This window comes from Gossypium raimondii, chromosome 4 (genome assembly GCF_025698545.1).
Source record: "Gossypium raimondii isolate GPD5lz chromosome 4, ASM2569854v1, whole genome shotgun sequence".
Taxonomy (NCBI): Eukaryota; Viridiplantae; Streptophyta; class Magnoliopsida; order Malvales; family Malvaceae; genus Gossypium; species Gossypium raimondii.
Window position 1 is genome coordinate 35,721,212 of NC_068568.1, and position 25,079 is coordinate 35,746,290.

The 25,079-nt window shown below is 31.8% G+C and overlaps 1 protein-coding gene across 1 annotated transcript; it reads left to right on the forward strand.

The window, feature by feature from the left end:
- Positions 1-2,908: 2,908 nt before the first annotated feature.
- On the forward strand, positions 2,909-5,710 carry LOC105780480 (mitochondrial import receptor subunit TOM20). The gene is made up of 6 exons (XM_012604847.2): positions 2,909-3,142; positions 3,228-3,306; positions 3,429-3,598; positions 3,698-3,745; positions 4,148-4,243; positions 5,367-5,710. The coding sequence occupies exons 1-6, from the start codon at positions 3,047-3,049 to the stop codon at positions 5,505-5,507; spliced, it is 630 nt and encodes a 209-aa protein (XP_012460301.1). The 5' UTR covers positions 2,909-3,046; the 3' UTR covers positions 5,508-5,710.
- Positions 5,711-25,079: the final 19,369 nt, after the last annotated feature.

The following is a 25,079-nucleotide window of genomic DNA, read 5'->3' on the forward strand; positions in this document are numbered from 1 at the left end:
ATTTTGGGATCCAAAATTTTTAAGCATAATAAGTAGATAAGAATGGAAGGATAAATATTTTATCATTTTAGATAAAATAAAAATGTTGGAATGTTGTTGCCCATCTGTTGGCTGTTGAAGGATTAAAACGAGGGATACATCAATGCCTGCGAGACGGAGTTCCTGATTTTGCCAGAGAAGGGCATATGTTTACTGCTTTGAACATATGTTTTCTGATTCAAGGGAGGGGAGTCTTGGGTGGATGTAGGATCTGGAAAGGGCATTTTTGCAGGAAATGAAAGGTTGAAGAAGGTTGAGAAGAGGACTATTTAGGTAACCGAAGGAAATTAATTACTGATTGTTGCTTTGTAGGAGAGTTTACTGCTTTTGTTTCATTGGTTGAAGCATCGGTGGCTTCTAGAGCTTTCTTCTGGATTGGGTTGCTGGGCTTTAGTTTGTTCTTGTTGATGGAAAATTTGGGTGATAGGGAAAAAATAATGGGGGAAGAAAGTGATGATGGCGGATGCAGTTTGGGATTTTGGTGAGTGGGCTTTGGTATTTGGTGGGTTTTATGGGTAAATTACACTCAAATAATTAAATTATTAGTAAGTTTATATTTTAGTCATTTAATTTTAAAAAATTATAAAATGATCACTAAATTAAAGGATATATTTTGGTTTTTTAATATTTTACAAAAATAAAATCATAATTATGTTAAAATATTATTAAATTATATATTATTAAATTATTTTTAATAATAATCTTATTAAAATTTAATAACAATAACAATAATCATCTACCTAAAAAAAATTCTGCTAAAGGTATCCTAGTCATTTTAGTTTTTTTCCTTATGCTATTACAACATCATTCCATTCAACCAAACACAATAATACTATTACAGTTCTATTCCATTCCATTCAACCAAACAATTGAATTACTATTACGCCTCTATTTACAGCGAACCAAACGTGCCCTAAATTTTTTCCTGCTTCCTGCTTCTTCGCCACTGCTGCTTCTTGCTTCCTCTGTCACCACTACTTCCTAATTTGATTTGGATGGTCCACCTATGAAGGTAAATATATCCGTAAGTAAATTAAATCAAAATTGGTTTTGCAGTTTTTTGGTCAAAACATACTGGGCGTTAAATCGGTGATATTTAAAGGATGGGATGAAAGTGTTTCAATGCCATCCAAGTTTCTTTATATAACAAGATGAAGACCTTGGCTACTGTAATTGATTGGTATCTTAGTTAAGGGAGTTAGTAGACATATTTATATTTACTGTCACTAATATTTTTAATTTTTTATATGTTTTGGTGTACCGTTTTGAATTTATTGCTACTTTTAAAATATATATATTTGAATTATGTATATAAAAATATTTACAAATATCAAATAATGAGATTAAATAAATCTCAAATATAAAATACTCTTCAATAATATTCAAAATTACAATCCATCACTAAACAAACTCAAAATAAACAACAAAAACTTATTTCAGTAAATTGAACAATAATGTCTTCTCATCTTATGCATAAAACAATGTATTATCCAACAAATTCAAAATAAATAATAAAAACTTAAACTTAAACTTAAATTTATATTAATATTAATGTTTTAAAATTTAAACTTTCATATCGGTCAATATGGCATATTCAAGTCGGTATGGATAAAATCAACTAATATGCATCGGTATGGATAAGACCAATTGAAATTTAAACTAGAATGTAACTTAAAGTTTATTTTTCCGATTTATTATCAAAACAAAACATTTTCGGTCGATACTGGAATGAAATTGACCACCTTAATCTTAGCAAGTTAAAACTCTATTATATGAATGGCTTGTACTAGGTAGAACATAACTAATAGCACTTATCTTTGTTCAATTTAGGAACTTGTATTTTGAGTACATTTTTGTAAGTAAATTCAACTGAGACACTTGCTTTACAACTAAACTTTCGAGGCGAAAGGTTTAGGGTTATTTTTTTATTATTTTTGAAAATGCTTTTTGAAATGTTTGGCTTAAAATTGAAGTGTTTAGTATTGCTGTCAAAAAATACTTTTAAAAAATAAAATGTCTATTTCAGACATGATATTATAAAGTAAAAATATGCATTAAACAATGTCAAAATTTATTAATATTATGATATTTTAATAAGAATATAAAAAATAATTTATTGTAACTCATTTTTTAATATTTTAATATATGAAATATAAATTTTAATATTTTAAGCATGTCATATTAAATATTTTAAAATTCAATTTGATTATATAAACTATAATTTACATATTAAAATATAACCATTTCAACTTTAAATTTATAATATTATATATTTAAAATAAATTTCAATAGAAAAAGAATGGTATATCCAAAATAAATATTACATCATAAATAAAAGTTAAATTCTCAAAAAAAAAGTTAAAAATGCTGTTTAACATTGCTTATGCTTTGTTGATTGAGTCTTAGCTCGATTGGCATCGGCATTGTTGTCAGTGCAGGAGGATGTGAGTTTGAGTACGTTGAAGCGAATTATCCTCCTATTTAAGGGTTGGGGGCTATGCCTAGTTGTAGGCATTGTATCAAAAAGGGCAAATATGTTAAGAACTTACAATGAGATTAATGTTAAAAAATATATTACTTATGATTTCAAAAATGTTTTTGAAAGGCAATGAAAAACAAAACCTTATTGAAATTTTCATATAATAAAATTTATGTGCGTTTACCTCGATAAGATTAAAAAAACAGCGGTGAGTGTGAAATTAATTATTATAACTTCTATTGCATCACAATCAAAGATGGGAAGAAACAAAAAGAATTATGGGTTGTAATAAAGATCCAAGTAAATAGTGATGGTGGTTGTATTTAGAACAAGAAGCCCATTCTCAAAGAGCCCAATTTTAAAGGAGGAAAACAAAATAAGAAAATTGCAGATGCTGAAGTAGAGAAAGATTCACTCTGTCAAAATCTTTAGGGCTCCTTCCAAAGACACGGAGTCTTGATTTGGATACGCTCTAACATTTGTCCGTACAGATAATTCATACTAAAGATTTAACCGGAAACCAAAGCCATGGAAATGTCCAACGATCTCGATAGGTTGCTCTTTTTCGAGCAAGCTCGTAAAATTTCCGAGGCTACTTACGCTTCCAATCCTCTCGATGCCGATGTTCGCTTTCTCCTTCCTTCGATCTTTTCTTTTTCTAATTAAAATGGTTTTTTGGCTATTGTTTAAAATCTTGTTTTCTTGGCAGAATTTGACCAGATGGGCCGGAGCTTTACTGGAGTTGTCTCAGTTTCAAAGCGTTCCAGATTCTCAGAAAATGATTCAAGGTTCTTTAATATATATATACCTTTTGAATCCAATAATTTGTTTATTGGCTATTGAAATTTGTTGTAATTGGTAAAGCAACTAATTTAGATTAGATATGGATTTTTTCTTCTTCTTTAAATAGATGCTATTTCGAAACTAGAGGAGGCTTTATCGATTAACCCTAGAAAGCATGATGCTTTATGGTGCTTGGGAAATGCTCAGACTTCTTTTGCGTTTCTGACTAACAAGGAGGACGAGGCAAGACCTTATTTCGAAAAGGCTGCTCAATATTTCCAGCAAGCAGTCGATGAGGTAATTTAATTTTCATTAGTAAATGTTGGTCGCCATAGTTTTGATTCTGACTATGTATATACTTTCTTGACATGTTTGCTTTGTGATGCATATATGTAGGACCCGAGCAATGACATTTACCTCAAGTCTTTAGAAATATCTGCCAAGGTATTTCCTCTCTCTTTTCTTTATATTGGGTTAATGAATCTTGGGTAATGCTCCGTGTTTCTTGTGATATATATCTTTTAATAGCTACTACAACTTATTGTATTTTGTTGTGAAAATGTTGCGTGGACCTTGTTTAATATTGATGGGAGGGATGTATTATATTTCATGACTTCTTAGATGGATTTGTAGTGATATATATATTAGGAAATGTTAACTTTTGATTAGTTTGTAAAGTGTCAATTGATTAGAAATTTCGCGCTTAAAGCCTGTGAGGGGAGGTATCAAGTTCAAAGTTCAAAATGAGCCGTATGCAGTTTGTTCTTTGTGGTCCTCCTTGCTTTTAGTTCACTCGAGTGCATTTAATTGTTTCTGTATTAAAATCATCCTTTTCTTTTTCCTCAGGCTCCAGAATTACACCAGGAAATCATTAAGCATGGCTTAGGTCAACAGACGCTTGGGGCTGGACCTTCTACTTCTACTTCCTCCAATTCAACAAAGGCAATCTTCTTATCTGCGCTTCCCCTTCCCCTTCTTTTTCTCCTATAATCTCTATGTGGCTTGTGTTGTAATGTGCTGCTTAGTAGATTGATTATTTTGCACTATTTACATATGCATTTTAAAAGATCAAGGTTAGTTAGTTGGTCTTTAGTCTTTGTTTTCTGTTGATTTACATTTGATATCTTCTATATTTTCTGAGGAAGAAGTCAGAACGTTTGATGGATTGCAGTCATATTATGGTTAATTTAAGGGATTACTCTTCTATGTATAACATGCATCATATGCAAGTGCATGCCCAAGCCCCTTGGAGTGGGTTCTTTCTGTCTTTTATCATAGAATTATTGCTTTTAGAGATATGTAGCTTAGTTTGATGGGTATTATTTATATTTCTTTAGAGATCTGAGTGCAAGAAATTGTGTATGAGCGGCTATTTTCGACATTAGGTTTGATTGGTGAAGGAGAGCTGAGGCAGAGTGGTAAACAATTAATCTTTAAGATTAGAGTAGGATGAGATGAAATTGCTTTGGAGAAATGTGTGACATCTAATCACAAGAGAAATTTATACTGTGGCAAAGGACCAACAATGCTTTATGTCAATATGCATCAGGCAGTTAGAAACATAGCATGACTGAAATGAGGAAAGCAGCTGTAGCAAGGTGTAATTTAGGAGAATGCGTTTGGTGATTGAATCATGTATGATGTAGATTTTGGATCTTTTGTATGCCGGAGCCATTTTGTTTTAATGGAAGCAATGTAGAATGGAGAGGGGTAAAGCATGCAAAAGATCTGACATACTGTTGCACATATTGTTGAAAGGTGTCTACATCATAATATAAACATCGATCCACTGTGATGGAGATAAAGGGTTCATGTAACTCACTTATGTGGGATTCTGATCTGAACTAGTGGATTTTCTCCATTTCCTGTGAAATTCTTTTCACGCTGAATAAGAGGATTATTGTGCTGGGAATAACATCCTGGCTATTTTATTCACTCCCAGGTCCCAGTTTGTAGGCGTGATTGTTTAAAACTATTTCAAGTTTGTTGAGGGCATGCTCTTTTCTGATGACCTTTTTTGCATCTGCTTTTGTTTTTCTTACTAATTCTGTCTACCATCTTGCAGACTGCTACAAAGAATAAGAACAGCAGTGATCTCAAATATGACATATGTGGATGGATAATCCTTGCTGTTGGCATTGTTGCATGGGTTGGGTTTGCAAAATCACAAATGCCACCCTCCCCACCGCCACCACCCCCGCGATAAGCGACCACATCAACATTCTCCCAAGTGATTCAGACAGCCTTCATCCTTTTGAGTCGAGACATTTGAAGGAAATTTTAGAACTGTATGTTATGAGTACTTATTTTTTTGACCTTAATGCTTTCATATCAATGATCCAATCCGATAAAGATTTCTGTATGAAACAATTATTTTCTTTCCTTCAAAGCTTAGAAATTTGTCTCGTCTGCCTTCGGCTACTGATTCAAAACTAGTCATTTAAAGTACAATTGGTTAATTAACTGGAAAAAATCATTTTACTACTATTGATTATCTTCTTTGACCAGCACTACTATAAAGAATTGGAGCTTCCTTAAAAAATGGCTGCAGTATAGTTGTACGGTAACGAAACCATCAGTTGATCTCTTTTTGGTGCTCTTTTGCAACTGCACCACCATGCGTGGCGTGGTATCTCAGCCGTGTCTATTTCAACTATGTTTAGCTAAACTACGGAAAGAAGAAATTAATTTGAAGTGATGCAATACTATTATTCAAGAGGAAAAGAGAAATAGAAGCCAAAAGGGTCATCACTACATTTATAAGCAAAAATAGAATCCTCAAAAAAAGAAGTTATCTTGCAAGCCATCGCTGTTCGTTAGATCGGTCGAGGCTTCCCCTCGCTTGCTTTATGTTCCTCTCATTTCTCTTTTCCATTCTGTCAGTAGAATAACTCGGTCTCTTGTCACCGTCTTCAATTTTTTTGTCCTTTGGTCGTTTGGAAGAGGTGGTCTGGACCTCTGGCTGCCAGCTTGAGTCCTTGGTTCCTTTTTTCTGGCTTGTCATGTGGCTTTCATGCTCGGTGTTGTTTGTCTAGCTTTTGCTCGAGTTTTTGTCCTCTTGGCTTTGTTCATTACATGTCTCCTGGCACCGGTTTTATCCTTCATATTCGTTGATCGGACATTGATGGTTCTTGGGATCCAAGGCACAGGTTTTGCTTTCGGTGGTTCATACCTAAGAGTTTGATATGGTTTTGCCTCCGTCAACAATCCAGCCAACCCCAAGGCAGTTCTAGCGCTAGTTTTTCGAGCCTCGTGGCGGCATAGTCTCCTAGTTGGCAGGGGTGCATGCTGTAGTTTGGGCTCCTTTTCGAGCCCTTGTACTGCCTCGTGTTTCTTTTGGGCTCCTTGAACTTTGTGTTTACACCTGTTTCATTATACATTTTTTCAATTTAAGAGAAAGAGAATTTTTTTTGAAGGAATTAACCTTTTTGCTGATTGGACAGTTAATAGGTCAAAATCCATTTTTGTTTAAAATGTTAGCTTTCTTGATGGGATGGTTAAATATTGTTTTTTTTTATCCATGTGGCGCAACTTTAAATCCTCACAAAAGCTTTTCTGTCTTTATTTTAAATTCATATTGAAGTTATTTTGTTTTATTTTTAATTTATGTTCATATATTTATATTTTTCCATAAATTTCTTTGCATTCATCATCCAAAACAATATTTACATCTCTAACCAATTAATTCAACCTACACATCAACAAATATTCCAAGTATTACATAATTGCAAGTTGGCATTATCTATTTTTGTATTGCAATCCCTGATACCCTATATGTATATATATATTTCATGTATATGTTTATGTTAAAAATATTTTATTTTATAAAACATCAACCATTATATATAATTTTGTATGCTAAATATTTAATCTCTGTGGCATTTTCTTAATTAATTTTAAATATTTTTATTTTATTTAGAATGCTAGGTGCCATAATTTGATTGGTTCAAAGGTTCTTTAAACAAGAGTTAACTATTAGTATCTAAAGTAGTAACAAAATAAAAGTATTAGTATCTACTTTGACCAAAAAAAAACTTTAGATACCTAAATGGGAAAAGCAGCATAGTTTGGGTACTTATTTTCATATAAGCCTAAAAACAATTATATTAATTTTTTATAATATTAGAATTTATCATACCCACAATGCGGTGAAAATATAATCATATTTTATATTATTATTTAAAATATTTTACATGTGAAAATAATGATATTTGAAATAATTATTTTATTAGAACTTACCATACTCACAATATAGGTAAAAATATAATGATATTTGAAATATTTCACATATAAAAATAATGATATTTGAAATATTTTTTATAAAAATAATGTTATTAGAAATAATGATTTTATTTTATAATATGATAATTCACTATACCCACAATGTAGGTGAAAAAATTACATATTTGACATAAAAATTATATATAAACAAAAAAATATAAAAATTAGTTAATGTTTTTGAAAAATAAGATACATTTAACATAATGATATATATATATATATATATAAATTTCATTATCTAATTACATATTTATTATTTTGTTGATATAAATACAAAAGTTATTAATTAAAAACATTATTAGAACTTCAATTTGGTCTCTATTCAATTCGATGCTTAGATAGATATTCAAACATATGTTTGAGCAAAGGTTTGGACAGAACCGTTTAAGCAATCAACGCAAGAAGTAAAGTAAGGACATACATAAACAAAAATTGAGTCAAAGAGATTAGTAAAGAGAAAATCAATAGATGATATTTTTTAATGTAATTCGGATTCACTAATTCTACATCTACGGATTTTTTAACATAATTCAGATTCACTAATTCTACATCTACGGAGCCTTACTCAAAGAATGATTCTATTCAACAATTCATTCGGTACAACTACTGGTTAAAACCCAATCTACCCTCTCCCAATGGATAATTGCAACCCCAAAGTCGAACCCAAATTGTTACAAATCACTCTCCCCGACTACCTCACATTACATACAATATCTCTCCATAAAAATCTCTAAACAATGAGTGTCTAAATACACCCCCAAACAACTAAAAGCGGAAGTTGATCAACAACCTATTTATAGGCACAATATGGCAACTTTCCTTTACAAATTTTGTGGAGATAAAATCAACTTAATGCATAATAATCCTTGGTAATAACATCCAATATTTATCACAAAATAAAGCCTTATCGGCCAAGATAAATCAATAGATTTTTTTTTACCAAAAATAGCTTAAAGGATAAGGATAAACCTTATTGGATAACGCAAGTCAATCTTCAATATTCTTCAAGTCAATTGAAAAATAAAAATGTCCATTCCCCTTCTATTTACTGCTTAGAACATTTAAAAATAGCTAAACTAGTAAAAAATATCAACATTTAAACTAACATTGACCTGTCCTAAATAGACATGATCATGGGTCGGGTCACCTGCCTAGGACCGAAGAGTCGCCCGAAAAGTGGGAGGGTTTGGGTAAAAATATAAGCCCGAAAAATGAGTTTGGAAAAAAATAAAGCCTGTTTTCTTAACGGGTTGGGCCTCAGGTAAGATTTTCTTTTGCTCGGGATCGGCTTGGCTCAAATATGCCTAAATTTTTCCATCATTGTTTACTTCTGTTTGTTTCCATTTTGATGTTGTTTTGCTGCCATTTTGCTATTATATTGTTACTATTTTGTTGTTATTGTTTGGATATTGTATAAATCTTATTTTATTATTAAATTTGCTATTATTTTAGAGACATTTGCTTGCTAAGTTGCAACTATCTTAGTGTTATTTAAGTATAAAGATTTTTTAACGTATTTTCAATTTGTTAGGAAACATTTATTTTAATGCTTTTAGTATATTTGATGTATTATATTTATTAAATTTATTTTTATATAAAAATAATATAAAAAATTAAGACGGGTCGGGCCGAGCTCAGATTTAGCATTTTTTATCTACATCGAGCTTGGGCAAAATTTAGGCCTATTTTCCAGATTGGGCCGGGCCCGAGCCGAAAATTTTACATTGGCCCAGCTCGAACTCAGCTTGGCCTGATCCATGATCAGGTCTAATCCTGAGGGCATGTTCAAACTGCTATCTAAAGGGTTGTCTAGACATAGCAAAAACATGGTGTCCAACAAGTAGTTCAAAGGAATGTTTGAACATGAGATGAAACTTTAGAAAAATAATAGCTAAGTGTTGGGATCTAGTGTCCTAAATGTAGTATAATCATTTTGTATACTTTTTTTAAAAAAAAAATTGGTTTAATAGAATTATTCATTAATTACATTAATAGGTTTTGCATATTGTTCTTGATGTTTTTGCATGCAAAGCAAAATGAAAACTTACTTACTAGTTGTCTAATGTTTAACTAATACTAAGTGGTATTACATGGTCAGATCATAATACGGAAAGACAACTTGTGTTAATAGATAAACCTAAACATGTCTTCAATCTAATCGAGAATGAGTAAACTGATTAAAAGACTAATATGTCGTCTATCAAGTCCAATTTGGGAGATGCTTTATCTTAAGAATCGAAGCAGATGATGTTAGATCTGGTACCCTAAGTATAATATTTTCGTCTATGTACACTTGTATTGTTTCAAACAAATTGGTTTAATATAATTATCCATGAATTACATTAATACCATTTATATATTGTCCTCAATGGTTTTTTCTTGCACGCAAAACAAAATGGAAGCAAATATTGGCTCACTAGTTATCTAATGTTTAACTAATACTAAGCAGTATTAGTTATCTAATGTTTAATTAATACTAAGCAGTATTACGCGGTTGAATTGTAATACAGAAAGACAACTTATATTAATAGATGAACCTAAACATGTACTTAGTCTAATCGAAAATGAGCAAATCGATTGAAAGACTAATATGCCATCTATCAAGTCCGATTGGGGAGATACTTTCTCTTGAGCTTTGGAGCAGATGACTAAAAGAAGATAGAGTCATAGATGTAACTGACTAGATTGACAGTACATCAGACATGACCCAAGTAGAATAGATCCTGAATCCGTTTATAGATTTATTCACTTGTGATATTCATGTTGTGGCATACCTTAATCCTAATTGGATGATGGAATATGCATGCGTAACTCGTATACTTTGATGTAAGTAAAAGCCTAAGTTCAAATAGATAAGGAGCTAAAAGCTAGTGCGTTGTGTAACACCCCTAACCCATATCTATTGCCAGAACAAGGTTACAGAGCATTACGAAATTTACAGATCAAATACAGACATTTAATATCATTAAATAATTCATATAAGAAACTAATCATAATCAATCATATTGTCCCTTATATGAGCCTATGAGGCCCAAAATATGCATTAGAAACAAGTCGGGACTAAACCGAGTACTCAGAGAATTTTTCGCAAAACTTGAAAATTTTTCCTAGGTGCAGGGGACACACGCCTGTGTGGTCAGGCCGTGTGGCTCACACGGTCAAGAGACACGCCCGTGTCTTAGGCCGTGTGGGAATTCGAAGTAGGGCACACAGCTGTGTCCCAGCCCGTGTCCAAATTAGGGTGCTTTCTGACTTGGGTCACATGGCCAAGCCACACGCTCGTGTGCTAGGCCGTGCAAGCATACTGACTTGTAATAAATAAGGTGCAGGGGTTACACGGCCAAGCCGCACGACTGTATGCTAGGCTATGTGAACAATTTTGAGCATTCTGTTTTGAAATTTTAAAGATGCAAAGGACACACGGCCAAGTCACACGCCCATGTGCTAAGCCGTGTGCCACATACTGCTGAGACACATGCCCGTGTCTCTACCCGTGTGGACAAAAATAGGCCATTTTCCAAGCCACATTTCTCACCCAATTTGTCTTCCACCTACATTAACACTTTAACATACTCACAAGCTAATACCAAACATTCAAATCAAACCAAAACCAAGTCTTAGGCATATTATATCATCACATATGTTTAAATATCCAAACTTACCTATTTAACTAAAACTACATGTATGCTTATTTATAACATACATACTAGCTCAATCAAATCAAACATAACAAATATGATAAAGCCACACATATATACATATCAAAATCTGTCCAACATAAGCCATTCCAATGGCTAATCACAACCAAACACATACATGCCATCATTGGCCAAATTTAGCATATACATACCATTATAACCCAAAAGTTGGTTTGTTACATATACCAAAATGAGCAGATGAATAGTGTGAGATATCTCCGCCAAGCTTTCAACCCAACGAGCCTCCGAATACTATAAAGTAGAGGAAATAAAATAGAGTAAGCATTTAATGCTTAGTAAGTTCGTATAACGAGAAATTAACTTACCATTGATTTACATTAAAGGTAGGCATACAAGTTACATCCAAAGCAATTTGGCTAATAGCCTAAACACATACCCTTATCAAACATGTTAGTCATATATTTCACATGAATATCAAGAAACATGTATGAGCTCATCAAATATCAAATTTCCATATTCATAACTTTCCACTTCTTGTGTTCATATATCAATTTCATGTATTTTATGTATATACAAGTAATGATTCATTTCGAACTCATATATTTTCTCATATCAGGATTTTGCCCGTTGAATCATTTAAAATATCGATGGATACACGGGTAGTACACACGAAGTGTACAAATCTCTAATCTGTCAATTCATATTTGAGAGTGCTCATACGAGCACATAAATGAGAAACTCTTTCAAGCTAAATAATGGGAAGCTCATGTGAGCCATGTAACGGGAAGCTCATTTGAGTTGTATAATGAAAAGCTCATTCGAGTTGTATAACGGGAAGCTCATAAGAGCCGCAATCGGGAAGTTCAAGCAAGCCAATATTGGGAAGCTCCGGAGAGCCATTAATCAAGAAGCTCATAAGAGCCAGCTATCGGGAAGCTCCGAAGAGCCATATATCGGGACACTCATAAGAGCTACGGTGTGTCCACAACACATGCAGGATCACAACCAATTGGGATCTTAGAAGAGCTATTAACGGGAAGCTTGCAAGAATCATATAACATGAAGCTCGTGAGAGCCAAATATCGGAATGCTCATGAGAGCTACTAACGTGACGCTCTTTTAAGTTGTGGTGTGTCCACAACACATGCAGGACCACAACCAATTTGGGAACCCTATATATATCGAATTTCACTTATTCAAACGGAACTTAATATTTGTCAGACAATTGTGTGTTGACACCATTTTTTTGATGAAAAACGGGGTCGACTTAGATTTTGAAAATGAAAATTAAAATGGGAGTCGCCACCAATCCTTTTTGATAAGGTGTGATTGGATCACCTCGAAAAGTGGTTGTTTTTAATAAAAGGTTTGATTTTATTAAAACAACAAGTTTGGTCCACGAAGTTCAGAAAAACGGGTTCGGGAGTTGGTTACGCACGAGGAAGGATTAGCACCCTCGATACGCCCAAAATTGGTACCTAGTTGATTACTTAATGTCTTAGTGTCGAAGATTGAAAACTTTAAAGAAATTTAAAATACGATCCTTAAAAAAAAACTCGAATGGCATGGATTTAAATTCAATAGGATATTTGGCAATTTGGTTAAACGAGAAATCGAAACCTATCACCTTAGGGCACGTTCCTCGAATTTCCAAACGCAAAACATTGCCTTATTTTGAAATTTTTAAGAAGGATATTAAGTCATTTGGTTGAACGAGAAAAATCGACACCCAGCACCTTAGGGCATGTTTTCTCGAATTTCCAAACGCAAAACATTGCCTTATTTTAAAATTTTTAAAAGGATATTTGGCTATTAGGTCGAACGAGAAAAATCGAAACCTAGCACATTAGGGCACGCTTTCTCGAACTTCCAAATGCGAAATATTGCCTTATTTAGAAAAAATTCTTTTTTGAAGTATGGTGTTAATATGCATGATGAAATAATAAATATGATAATGTGAATAAAAATAATATGAGCAAAACAAAAGAGAAATAAATAAGACTAATATAAAAAAAAACAACCATGTAGGCACGATAACAAATAATAAACAGATAAAAACTAAAGCAAGAAAAATAACAATAATAGACATGTAAATAAATAAATAAAAAAGTATAAAATTATAAAAATATGAAAATATATATACATATATATAAAATTATGAAAATCTGAAAAAAACATATGTATGTATACATATTCAAAACTATTACACATGGAAATATATGTAAGCATGTATATACATATGTACGTACAAAACAATCATTAAATATAAAATATATAAATATGTAGGTATATATATGAATCATAAAATATAAAGAATATAAACAAAATATATATTTTGAAAGTATGAAGAATACGTAAGTATGTATGTATATATATATATATATATATATGAAAATGAAATATATACAGACATATATGTAGGTATGTGTAAATATTATAAAATATATATAGGTACGTATATATATATAAAAGGATAAAATAAAATATGCATGCGTATATATACATATATATTATAAAAACACATGTGTACATATAACAAAGATTTAAATTAAAAAATGAGCAAATAATTGTAATAATAACTAATAACAACAATAATAATATCAAATTTATTAAGAAAATAAACAAAATAACAAAAGGACTAAATAAAACATTAAAACAAGATTCGGGTCTAAATCAGTAAATAAATGAAAAGGAAGGACCATATTGAATGCGCGAATAACAAGGAGGGATTGGAAGGAAATTTTCCTTCTCCTCCAAAACGCGACTTGAAGGACCACATTGAAACAAATCCAAATTACAGGGCCAAATTTAAGAACACAATAAAAATAAAAAAGGATTAAACTAAAACAAACAAAAAATGCGGGAGACCACGGGCATAAATAGCCCAACAAATGAAAACACGCGGATCCTCCTGGTAATGGGTTGGGTCACGCGCGGGTCGAGCAAAACGGCGTCGTTTTAACGCCTAGGGCTATGGCGCAAAACGTCGCCGTTTTAAATGCTTATAAAACCAAAGTTTTTTTTTAAACTTCATTTTCTGCTCTTTCAAAGAAAAAAAACAAATTCTCTTTAAAAAAAACCTTTCTCCCTCCAGTCCATAGCCCAGAATTCGGCGAGGAGAACTGCCGTCGACGCCGTCGCGCCGGCCACCAAAAAGGTAAAAATTTGCTTTTTTTTATTTTCCGTAAATATAAACTATTATATATATATACGTATAAAAATAAAATGAACAGATGTAAACAGATGAGAAATGCGAAAATACCAAAGAGTCACCTTTGATTTTTTTGCTTTTTCTATCAAAATATTACAGAAGAAGAGAAAAAGAAGAGAAAAAAACAAAAACCCCCCGATTACAGTGATTTTGGCCCCCCCCTGATTACATTTCTTCATGGCTTTTATAGCCTAAAAATCTGTTCTATTCTATTTTATTTTTATCCTTTTTGTCAAACATTGCTACTGTTGCTACTGTTGTTTTCATCTTTTCTTGCAGGTATCCTTTTCAGCCTTCTTTTGGAGTCGATGGCGGTCAACGGAGGCAAGTATTTGCCGTTTTGGTGCAAGGCGTGCAGACCTCGGGCGTGGTGTGCGCTGAAGGCGCACATGGGTAGCAGCGGCGCGAGGCAAGGGCAGGGAACCCTAGGGTTCCCTGTGCTGTTTAGTTGTTGGGCCCCAATGGGCCGTTCAAGGTTTTAAAGATTTGGGCCGTTTTGGCCTGCTGTACATGGATCGTTTTGGGCCCGGGCAAATTGGGTTGTACATTGTGGATATGTGATTTATTTTCATACATGGCAATTACACAATTCACATACACAACATTCCATTCAATCATATAAATATACAATTTAGTTACACAAACTTACCTTGACAAATGTTCGTGTACGCAAAATCTATTAATCCGACACTTTTTCTTTTCCACGATCTAGCTTCTTATTTGATCTATTCGGATCTATACGAATGAATTGAACATCAATTTATATTCAATTCAGTTCAATACACATACTTTTGATTAATTACGATTTTGTCTCTAGGTTCGAAAAATGAAATTCAAGAAATTTAATCTTTATTCTAAGCCTAGTCGATTTTTACATGTAACAATAATAGCCCATGTTTTTCACAAAATTCAGAATATTTCCATAAATTTTACATCTTTTCAATTTAGCCCCTAAATCAAAATTTCATTAAAATTCCCTTGAAAAAAGTTGTTATCTATCAACAACCTTTCATTTTCTACCATAAAACTTCAAAATTCATGCATAATCATCCATGGCAAAACCCTAACACTTTAATAACTTTATAAATTAATCCCCGAGATAGCTAGATTAAGTTATGACGATTTTAAAAATATAAAAATTATTAAAAACGGGACAAGAATACATACCTAATTGAGCCAAATAAGTTTGCTAGAGCTCAAGTTCTCATGGCTAGGGTTTCCATGTTTTAATTTGGGAAAGATGATGATAAATGATGATATTAGATTTTTATTTTATTTATCATCTTTTATTTTATTCGCTTTCCAATTTAGTCCTTTTTTAATGACTTTTCCAATGATGACTAATCATACTTATCTACTAACTCCTTTTAATGGTCTATTTGTCATATAAGGACCTCAAATTTTGAATTCCATAGCTATTTGATCCCTTTAGCTACTAGAATTCAACTTTTGCACTTTATACAATTTGGTTTTTCACATCTAATTAGACATGTAATCAATAAAATTGTTTTATGGAATTTTCATACAATATTTAAATTGTAATGCAGATCATGAAATTATATAAAAATAATTTTTCTTATGAACTCGAATTTGTGGTCCCGAAACCACTGTTCTGATTTCACTGAAAACGGGTTGTTACACGTTGGGTATACGACTTCTGCAATATGTAGCATCATTCACAATAGTGGAATTCATAGCCAAGAAATGGGTAAATGATATCCTCTCATGGGCATTACATGATATATGAATAGTAAACGTGGGCACGGGTCGTTTGTCTTTATGATAAATGATTTAATTACTATGTGATAGTAATTGACTTTTCATGAAGGAAGATAAAATGAATACCATGAGATAAAATATGATAATATTGGGAGAACAAATTTATCATAAAGATATTAAGGATATCCTATTAGGGTAACACACTTATGATAAAATCATTATACGAGCATTGATCGAGTAGCTCTCGTAATGGTATGTAATTAGGGAGAGCTCAGTCACGATACTATAGTGGAATGACTTTGTGACTAAATGAGTTTATGATTAATAGGTGAAAAGTTGGAACTTAATTATAAATTATTTGAGCCTTAATTATATATGTCCAATTGGTCCTTCCGCTAACTCGTCCAAACCAGAAATGAATTGCATGTAGAACCAAATGAACATAAATGGATATAAATGATAAAATTAGATAAATGAGTACGTTTGGAAATGAATGTGTCTTCTTACTAAGTATGGAAATGACTTGAGAATTAATCTAAGTTTTTCTAATTATTATTTAAATAAATAATTGAAGTTTGAAAAGCAAATTAAATTAATTGGTCATTATGAATTTATTGGATATGAAAATTAAATATATTTTCTCATAAATTCTTTTACGGTAAGGTTTCCATGACTTTAACGGAATTAGAATTGGGTTGAGAAAATCATTTAATTGAAAATTTAATTTATTTAATAAATAATAATTATTTTGAGAAATAAAAAACATGTGGGCTAGATTAAATTATAAAGTTCAATAAGCACATATAATTGAACCCAATACAAGAGAGGTCCAAAATACCTCATAATAAATACGAGGGGGCGACAACCTTAGTATACATAACTAGGGTTAGCTGCCCCTCTCTTCTAGTTGAATTAGGTAACTAGTTTTTCTATCAAATAAATATTAATTGTATTATACTGATTCAACTAGGATTCTTTTATCTCTCCCTATAAATAAATGACACTGGTAGGGCAAAGAAAAACACAAGTAATGTACAAGTTTTCAGATATTGTTATTCTGCCCGAAAATAGTAAGAATTTATTTTCTAAGTATTAATTCTATTTTTTGGGAATAACAATTTTAATGGTTTCTATTGAGAGACATTTACTTTTCTACTGGAAGTAAGAAAATTGTTTCTGGTTCTATGTTTGATTCTGGATTGCTCAAACTCGCGCTCGAAATGATTCATGGTACGAGAATAACAGAGAAGGCTGTTTGGTTGAAAGTCGGGAATATTTAGGATTTGTGTCACACAAAGCATAAGTATTTTTCGGAAAAATTTTATTGCTATAAATATCACAAATCGACTCGATTTAAAAAAAAATAATTTTTCGCTATTACAAAATATCTTTTTTAAACTCAGTTTTTTTCCAACAGATGACTCTTAGAAGATAGAGACATATATGTGATTGACTCGGATGACAATACATTGAACAAGAACCAAGTAGAATAGATCCTAGATTCATTTATGGATTTATTCATTTGTGACGTTCCTGAGTGGATAATAGACTATGTATGCGTGACTTATATAAGTTGATGTAAGTAAAAGATTGAGTTTAAATAGATAAGGAACCATAAGCTGGTTCATTGGGTATACAACTTCTGTAGTATGTAGCATCATTTACGATAGTGGAATTCATAGCCCAACTAATTGGTAAATGATACTCTCTCATAGACATTACGTGATAGATGAAAAGTAAACATAGTTATTGGTCGTTTGTTTTCGTGATACATGACTTGGTTACTATTTGATAGTAATTGACTTTTCACGAAGGAAGAAGTGAAATGACTTTGTGACTAAATAAGTTTCCAATTAATAGGCATAAAACTAAAACTTGTTAAAACCAAAAATGAATTGCATGTAAAACCAAATGAACATATATGATGAAATTATAGAAATGAGTTGCATTAACAAATGAATGTGTTTTCTCATTAAGTATAGAAATAACTTGAGAATTAATTTAAGATTTTGAATTATTATTTAATTGATTAGAATTAAATAATTGAAGTTCAAAATGAAATGAAATTAATTAGTTATTATGAATCCATTGAATGTGAAAATTAAATATATTTCCTAATAGATTCTTTTATTATAAATATGTAATGACTTTAATAGAATTAGAATTGAGTTGTAAAAACTATTTAAGTGGGAAATTAATTTAGTAATTTTCATTAATTTAATTAATTAATACTTATTTTGGGAAATAGAAAAAAATATTGGGTTCGGTTAAATTATAAAATGTTAGGTCAAAAGTCTAGGAAGCACATATAATTGGATCCAATACAGGAGAGACCTAAACCCCATCATGTTACATGAGAGGGGTGGAATCCTTAGTGTTATTATCTAGGGTGTGCCGCCCTTCCTTGCTCCTAGTTGGACTAAGGGGTGTTTTCTATTAAATAAATATTATTTATGTTTTCTTATTCAACCAAAATTCTGTTATCTCTCTCTATAAATAGAAAGAATTTATTCTCAGTAATAAATTCTATTTTTCAGAATAACAAACCTTTTTGTTTAGAGAGAGAAATTACTTTTGCACTGAAAGTAATAATTTAGTTTCTTATTATGTGTTTGGTTCGTGTTGCTCGAGCCTACACTTGGTGCAATTTGGGGTGTGAGGATAATAGAGAAGGTCGTTCAGTTGGAAGCCAGGAATAATTTAAATTCGTTCACTCAAAGCACAAGTACTTTTTAAGAAAATTTTATTGTTATAAATATCACAAACTGGCTCAATTTTCAAAAAATTTAAAAATTCCGTTGTTAATCAAAACCATTTTCATAACCAGATTTTTTTCAATAATTGATATCATAGTCAAATTGTGCTATGTTTATAATAGAAATTGATATCAATTTTCTCTCTTCTTCATGTTTGGTTAATTTTATAAGATGTAACATTATTTTAATTATATCCATGTTTTGGGTTATGTATGTGAATGAATGTTTTAATTATTTTATTATATATGTGATAAAATAATTGTGCCAAAGTTGTGATTCCTAGAAATTAGGTTGGGTGTAATTTTAGGTTTTAATAAATTTTGGGATATATAATCTATCATCTCCACATAGATTTTATTTTAACTTTAGAATTATTCATGTGAGCAGGAAACAAACTTAGGGTTTTCGTAGCCTAATTTTTCGGCAAAACCTAGAGAACCAAGACATATCCAAAACTGATCAAGACAACACAAACCCAACCTAGTCAATAGTCAAAAGACTAATAGTGGGCCAATGGTGACCTAGCGGCGGCGATGGTGATGGTGGCATTAACGGTGACAACGGTGACCTGTGTTGATGACGGCGATTCGATGGTAGATCCCTTCTGTGATTTTTCAAGTCTTTTGGGTTTTGGGTAACCCAAAACTAGGATATTTAGATGCAACGACTTGATTTTCAATGGTGTCACAAAATTTGATTTCGAACTGAATTAATTAAGTAAAGTTAGTAGATAATTTAAAATGGAATAACTATGAGTTAAGTGCGGATTGGAAAGGTCAAATTAGTATGTGTTATTGGATTAAAAAGGTTAATAAAAATGGTATAAGGACTAAATCGTTAATGAATAAACTAAATGAAAATTTGATTCTTGAATTAGCGAGTGCCTTAAATGGCAAATAAGCTAAGGAAAATTAATAATTAAACCGAATGTAAAAGGATGAATTATTTTAATGGTTTAATAAGGTAATCATTTCCTACTAACAAGTGTTAAGCTAATTAATCCATTAGATTAGTATTATAATTAGTTTAATTAACTTAGTAATCAAAGTATAAATATGAAATGTAAGTGGGAAAGAGAAGGTTATCTTTTCTATCTAATCTTTGTTGTCCAAACCAAAGAAAGAAAAGAAGATTTTTCTTTAAACTTCACCATTGTCATAGCTTCAATTGGGAAAATTGGTGAGTTAAACTTTTAAATTCTAGTTAAATTATTGATAAATAATGATAGATTTTGAAAGCCCAAGTTCTAAAATTAAGGAATTAATAATTTTGAGTTAGATTTTCATTGTTAGAAGGTTTTCAATCTTTGCTATAGCATGCATGAACATAACTAAGTTAAATGATGAAAATTTTGTATAAGTATAGTAGGAAGTAAAGGATTTAGTTCGAGTCATTTGATAAATTATGTATAATTAAAGACTAAAGTGTAAATGATAAAAACTATATTGTTTAATAATAAATAATGAGGGTAGGAGGTCTCTATACTATATTTGTTTTGCAGGATTTAAATTCGACTGGGTAAATTGTGAGAAACGAGTGCTTTGGATATTACAAAATTGAAAGACCAAATTGTAATGGATGAATTCATGTTCCATTTGTAGTAACTTATAATTGAATTGTTTGATTAATGAGTTTTTTGTATTTAGGTTTAATTTATGTAGCTAAAGACGACGTGGGATATTTTCAAGACAAAAGGATGACTAAAGCCGTCGACGAGTGAAAAATTCCCACTTGTGCTCTCATAATTTGAGTTCGTTAAATATCTAAACCTATTTGCTTAACTTGTTAAGTGATAGGAAATAGTAAACTATCAACATGATAATGTTTAAAAGCTATGTATATACCTGACTATATGATTTGTGATTGTTGGTATGTAATTTGTATACTTAAGTGCTTGCTTGACGATATACGAACATTAATAATAAAAAATATCCTATTAGCGTTCTCAGATAGAGTCATAGGTATAGTTGGCATGCCATAGGGTTTGTATTGATAGGTGGGAGATTCAGCACTATGCGCGTATATATTGTGATAGTTGTCTAATACCCTGAGGGTAAAAAATGTATGAGCAGTTCAAATACTCTAGGGGTACGAACGTATTTTGGTGTGGTTGGTGGGATTAGTGAATTTATGCTTGATTAGCACTTTGGTACGTATTTGGTGTGATAGTGGATTTATCTGTGTATCCGTTCTTGTACCCGATTTGGTTAATAAGGACTAAAATGTAAAAAATATCATGTTGAACACATGTAATTGAAATGAGAAGTTAATGCTAGTGATGTGAGCCTAATCATATCATGTGACTTTTCTACCAAGTGGACCCATGATTGGATCCAGATTTAGTCCTTCACTCTAGGAGAATCTAGTATTGGGTCTTTGTAGTGTGGATCAAATTGGGCTTTTGAGAATTCAATGGAGTCTTTTGGGTCTTTGAAGAGAGTTAGGAGTTATGGGCTCAAAGGGGCCCTTCATAGGTATATCCAAGAGGAATTGGCCAATCGTGTAAAGCCCAAAACCAATATGAGAAGCTACTTTCTAGGGTTAACTATCTGGGCCATTACATTCGACCATTTAGCTTTCAAACTTTGGAATTTTATTTGATGTGCTAATTGTCATTTCTATATCATATTTTATGTGTTAATGTTTTTCATGTTATTATCTTGCGTTTGAATGTCATTTATTTTTTAGTTTGTGTTTTAATTTATGTGTTCATGCTATCATCTTGTTATGAGCCATGTTTTGTTGTTTGGTTTTGTGTTTGTGTCTTGTGTTTTAATTATGTCTTGTTGTTAGTTTGCGTTATATTTTTATATATATATTTTGTGTTTAAGAATTTTGAGTCTATTTTTATCTTATCGTTCACTTCGAGTCTAAGTGTTTCATGTTTTAACCATGTCTTATATGGATATATTTTTATGCGTCATTATGTGTCTTGTTATTGCTTGTGTCTTATATTGTTTGTGTCTAATGTTCATATGTTTTAAAGAATCATTTCTTCATGCGTCAGAAGTCTTATGTTCTTTGTTGTGCTTGCTTGATGAAATCTATTTATATGCTTTGTAGGTACATTTGCCAGCCAAAAAATTGCACCATACATGCACCTATGACCTTTCAAATTCTTCAATGATTCAATGCATTGTCACATTCATGCATGGTCGAATTCAAAGCACATGCATGCCTAGAATGGATGGTGCAACAAGAGAGGTTAACTTGACTATTCAACTGGGTCCATGAATCTCACAATGCATGAATGATCAAGGCCATGAATGTGACTTTTTTATGATCCATGAAAAAACGACAAAGGGAATGTCTTTTCCCATTCGGTTGGTTCATTACATCTTGAAAATGCATGTACGGAAAGGCTCATATGCTAGATGATTGGAACGACAAGGGGAATGTATATGACCCTTTGGTTATTTTTTGAATGTAAACATACATGAACTTATTTGGTTCATGTACGACAATGCATATATGCACTACATTTATGTCTAGCTGTGGCCATTCATTTACCTTAGCTCTTTTATAAATAGGATCTCATTTGTAAGCCTTTCAAACTAATGATCAATATATACCTTTGATAGAATTTCTCTTTTTTTCTTTTCTTTATGAACACTTATCGAACTTATCAAGATTCACATCTAGTGGTGTTCACCCATTTGATATTATCACTCCCCTTCTTTTTTTTTTGGAGCGTGGCAGTCATAATTATACCTTCAGTTCTTACCTCTGTATACGTAACGGTTGGGGTTTCTTCTTGATACTTTCTGTATAGGGACTATAGGAAATTTTCCATCATGGTTTGGGATTAAATGTGTTAAATTTGAAAGTTTCGGGTTTAAAGACTAAATTGCATAAAGGGTAAAGTTTGGGGTAATTTTGTAAAATATGAATAAAAGGGTTTATATGGATAAAATTTAATTGTTTATGTTGTTTGGATTGGTTAATTAAATTAAACTATACTTTAGAGGACTTACGAGGAAAATGAAAAATTGTTGACTAGTCCCTGATAGTTCAGTCGTTATCACTTCGACAAGTAAGTTCATATGTTTCAAGTGATTTCAAGTTGTTGTTAAGCTATGCTAAAATATTTATATTTGTATATATAGTCTCTTGTAAGTTGGAATTGGACTATTTGGTAATGAAATTGGATTAAATTGATTTGTTGAGATAATTTCAATTGACCTAGTAAAGGTCTCATATACGAGGTCATAGGTTGATTCTCGATGGTACCGAGCTCCAACATTTGTTGTGGACTCCAATATACATGTGACATAGATTTAGCTTGAATTGATAATCTGTTGTCGTTTTAAATGTTTAGCCTGTACTGGTAACCTTACATGTATATATATCCCTGACCAGCCTATTTACTATGTTGTCAAAGGTTTAGCCCGGACGGGTAATCTGACACACACACACACACATATATATGATTAGCTTAGACGAGCATTAGATGTTATTTTCACTCATGTATTGAGTTTCTTTTACGAAGTTCCATCGAAAAATCAAAAGATAGAAAGTGTGAATTTGTGAAGTTAATGTGGATGAAATATGAATGTTGAATATCTGTTTATACAATACTTATTGACTCGAATTTGATGTATTATCAATTGTGATTATAAGAACAATCGAAAATCAAAATCTCACTACTTTAACATTATTGTACTATGTCATGATAGGGAAAATATTTTATTGAAATAAATTGAATGAACTTATTATGTATTTCATATGCTTACTCGGGTTATTATATTATGTAGGTTTTGGACGTTCAAAACATGTCGATCAGATCAACGGGAGCTCACACCTACCATCATTGGACTCTATAGGTTTTGAAGTTTGAATGTTGGTTATTATGGCATGTATATAGGATGTTATGTTGCAAGGTAATGTTAAGTTTTGGTGTTTTTGGTTGTGTAAGACAATATAAGTAACTTTGATATGTTTCATGCTTGGAAGCTATGCGATATATGAAAATGGTATGATGTTAGCCATTTTGAATGGTTATATAGGTGTTGAATAATAACATGTTTGATCATGAATGTTGATTATTGATGGTGATGGAATGGTTGATTTTAATGCTTTGAATGGTTGTTACAAATTGAGATTGTGGTGTCAATTGTGACATATTGGTTAGACACATAGGTTGATTGTAGATTGGTATATTTTGGTATGTTTTGGCAGATTTTGAATAGGTTTGGTTGTTGGTTAATGCATGGCTTGGAATCTAAGAAATAGAGTGTGAAATGACTTGTGTTTGAAGGTACTTTCACACACACACGACCTATGACACGGTCTACCACATGACTGTTTGCCCTACACTGTTGTATAACACTGTCGTGTGGTTCTTTTGATTTTTGGTGCAAGACTGTCCACACGCCCTCAGAGAGTTACATAGCCTGACAACATGGCTGTGTGATCTTGAGTTACACGGGCACACATTATTACACAGTTTGGCCACACGACTATGTCCCTACACCACACGAGCTAAAGTTTGTTACACAGCCTAGCCACATGGCTATGTGACTCTTGTTTTCAAATTTTACCCTATTTTATGTTTTGATTTGATTTAGTCCCTAATTGTTTCTAAACCATTTTTAATGCCTTGTAGGCTCGAAATATGTGACGTTTAAGTTTGAATGACATGTTTATTGAATGAAAATTTTGATGATTGATTTAAAAATAAATCTTTGAATTGAAATAATTTATGTTTGTGCTGTTATTTGTTGCAACTTCCTGTAACCTTAATTCGTTGACGGAGATTGTAACCCCCCTAACCCATATCCGTCGCCGAATTAAGGTTACGAGGCATTACCTAACAAAAACATAATTCATCACGATCAATTATTACAATTCATGCACAAAATTTATAAAACATATTCGTACTTTGCCATCACAAACCGTACCTACACAACCAATATGCAAGCTATCACTTATACATAACTTAGCTTATGGGTACATATGTATTATAGTAAAAACACATCCATCAACTAAATCATTACTCAACCAAAACATATAACCAATACACCATACATATATATATATACCGAGACACATACTTTCAAAAATGAGCTTATACCATGACCAAATATACACAACATTAGCATCATTATCAAGCCATTTTCGTATGGCTATATATATACAGGTCAAAATGAACC

Coding starts and splice junctions, on each gene's coding strand:
- LOC105780480 (XM_012604847.2), top strand. CDS start 3,047: ATGGAAATGTCCAACGATCTCGATAGGTTGCTCTTTTTCGAGCAAGCT. Junction 3,307..3,428: donor TTCTCAGAAAATGATTCAAG/GTTCTTTAATAT, acceptor TTCTTTAAATAG/ATGCTATTTCGAAACTAGAG. Junction 3,599..3,697: donor TCCAGCAAGCAGTCGATGAG/GTAATTTAATTT, acceptor GCATATATGTAG/GACCCGAGCAATGACATTTA.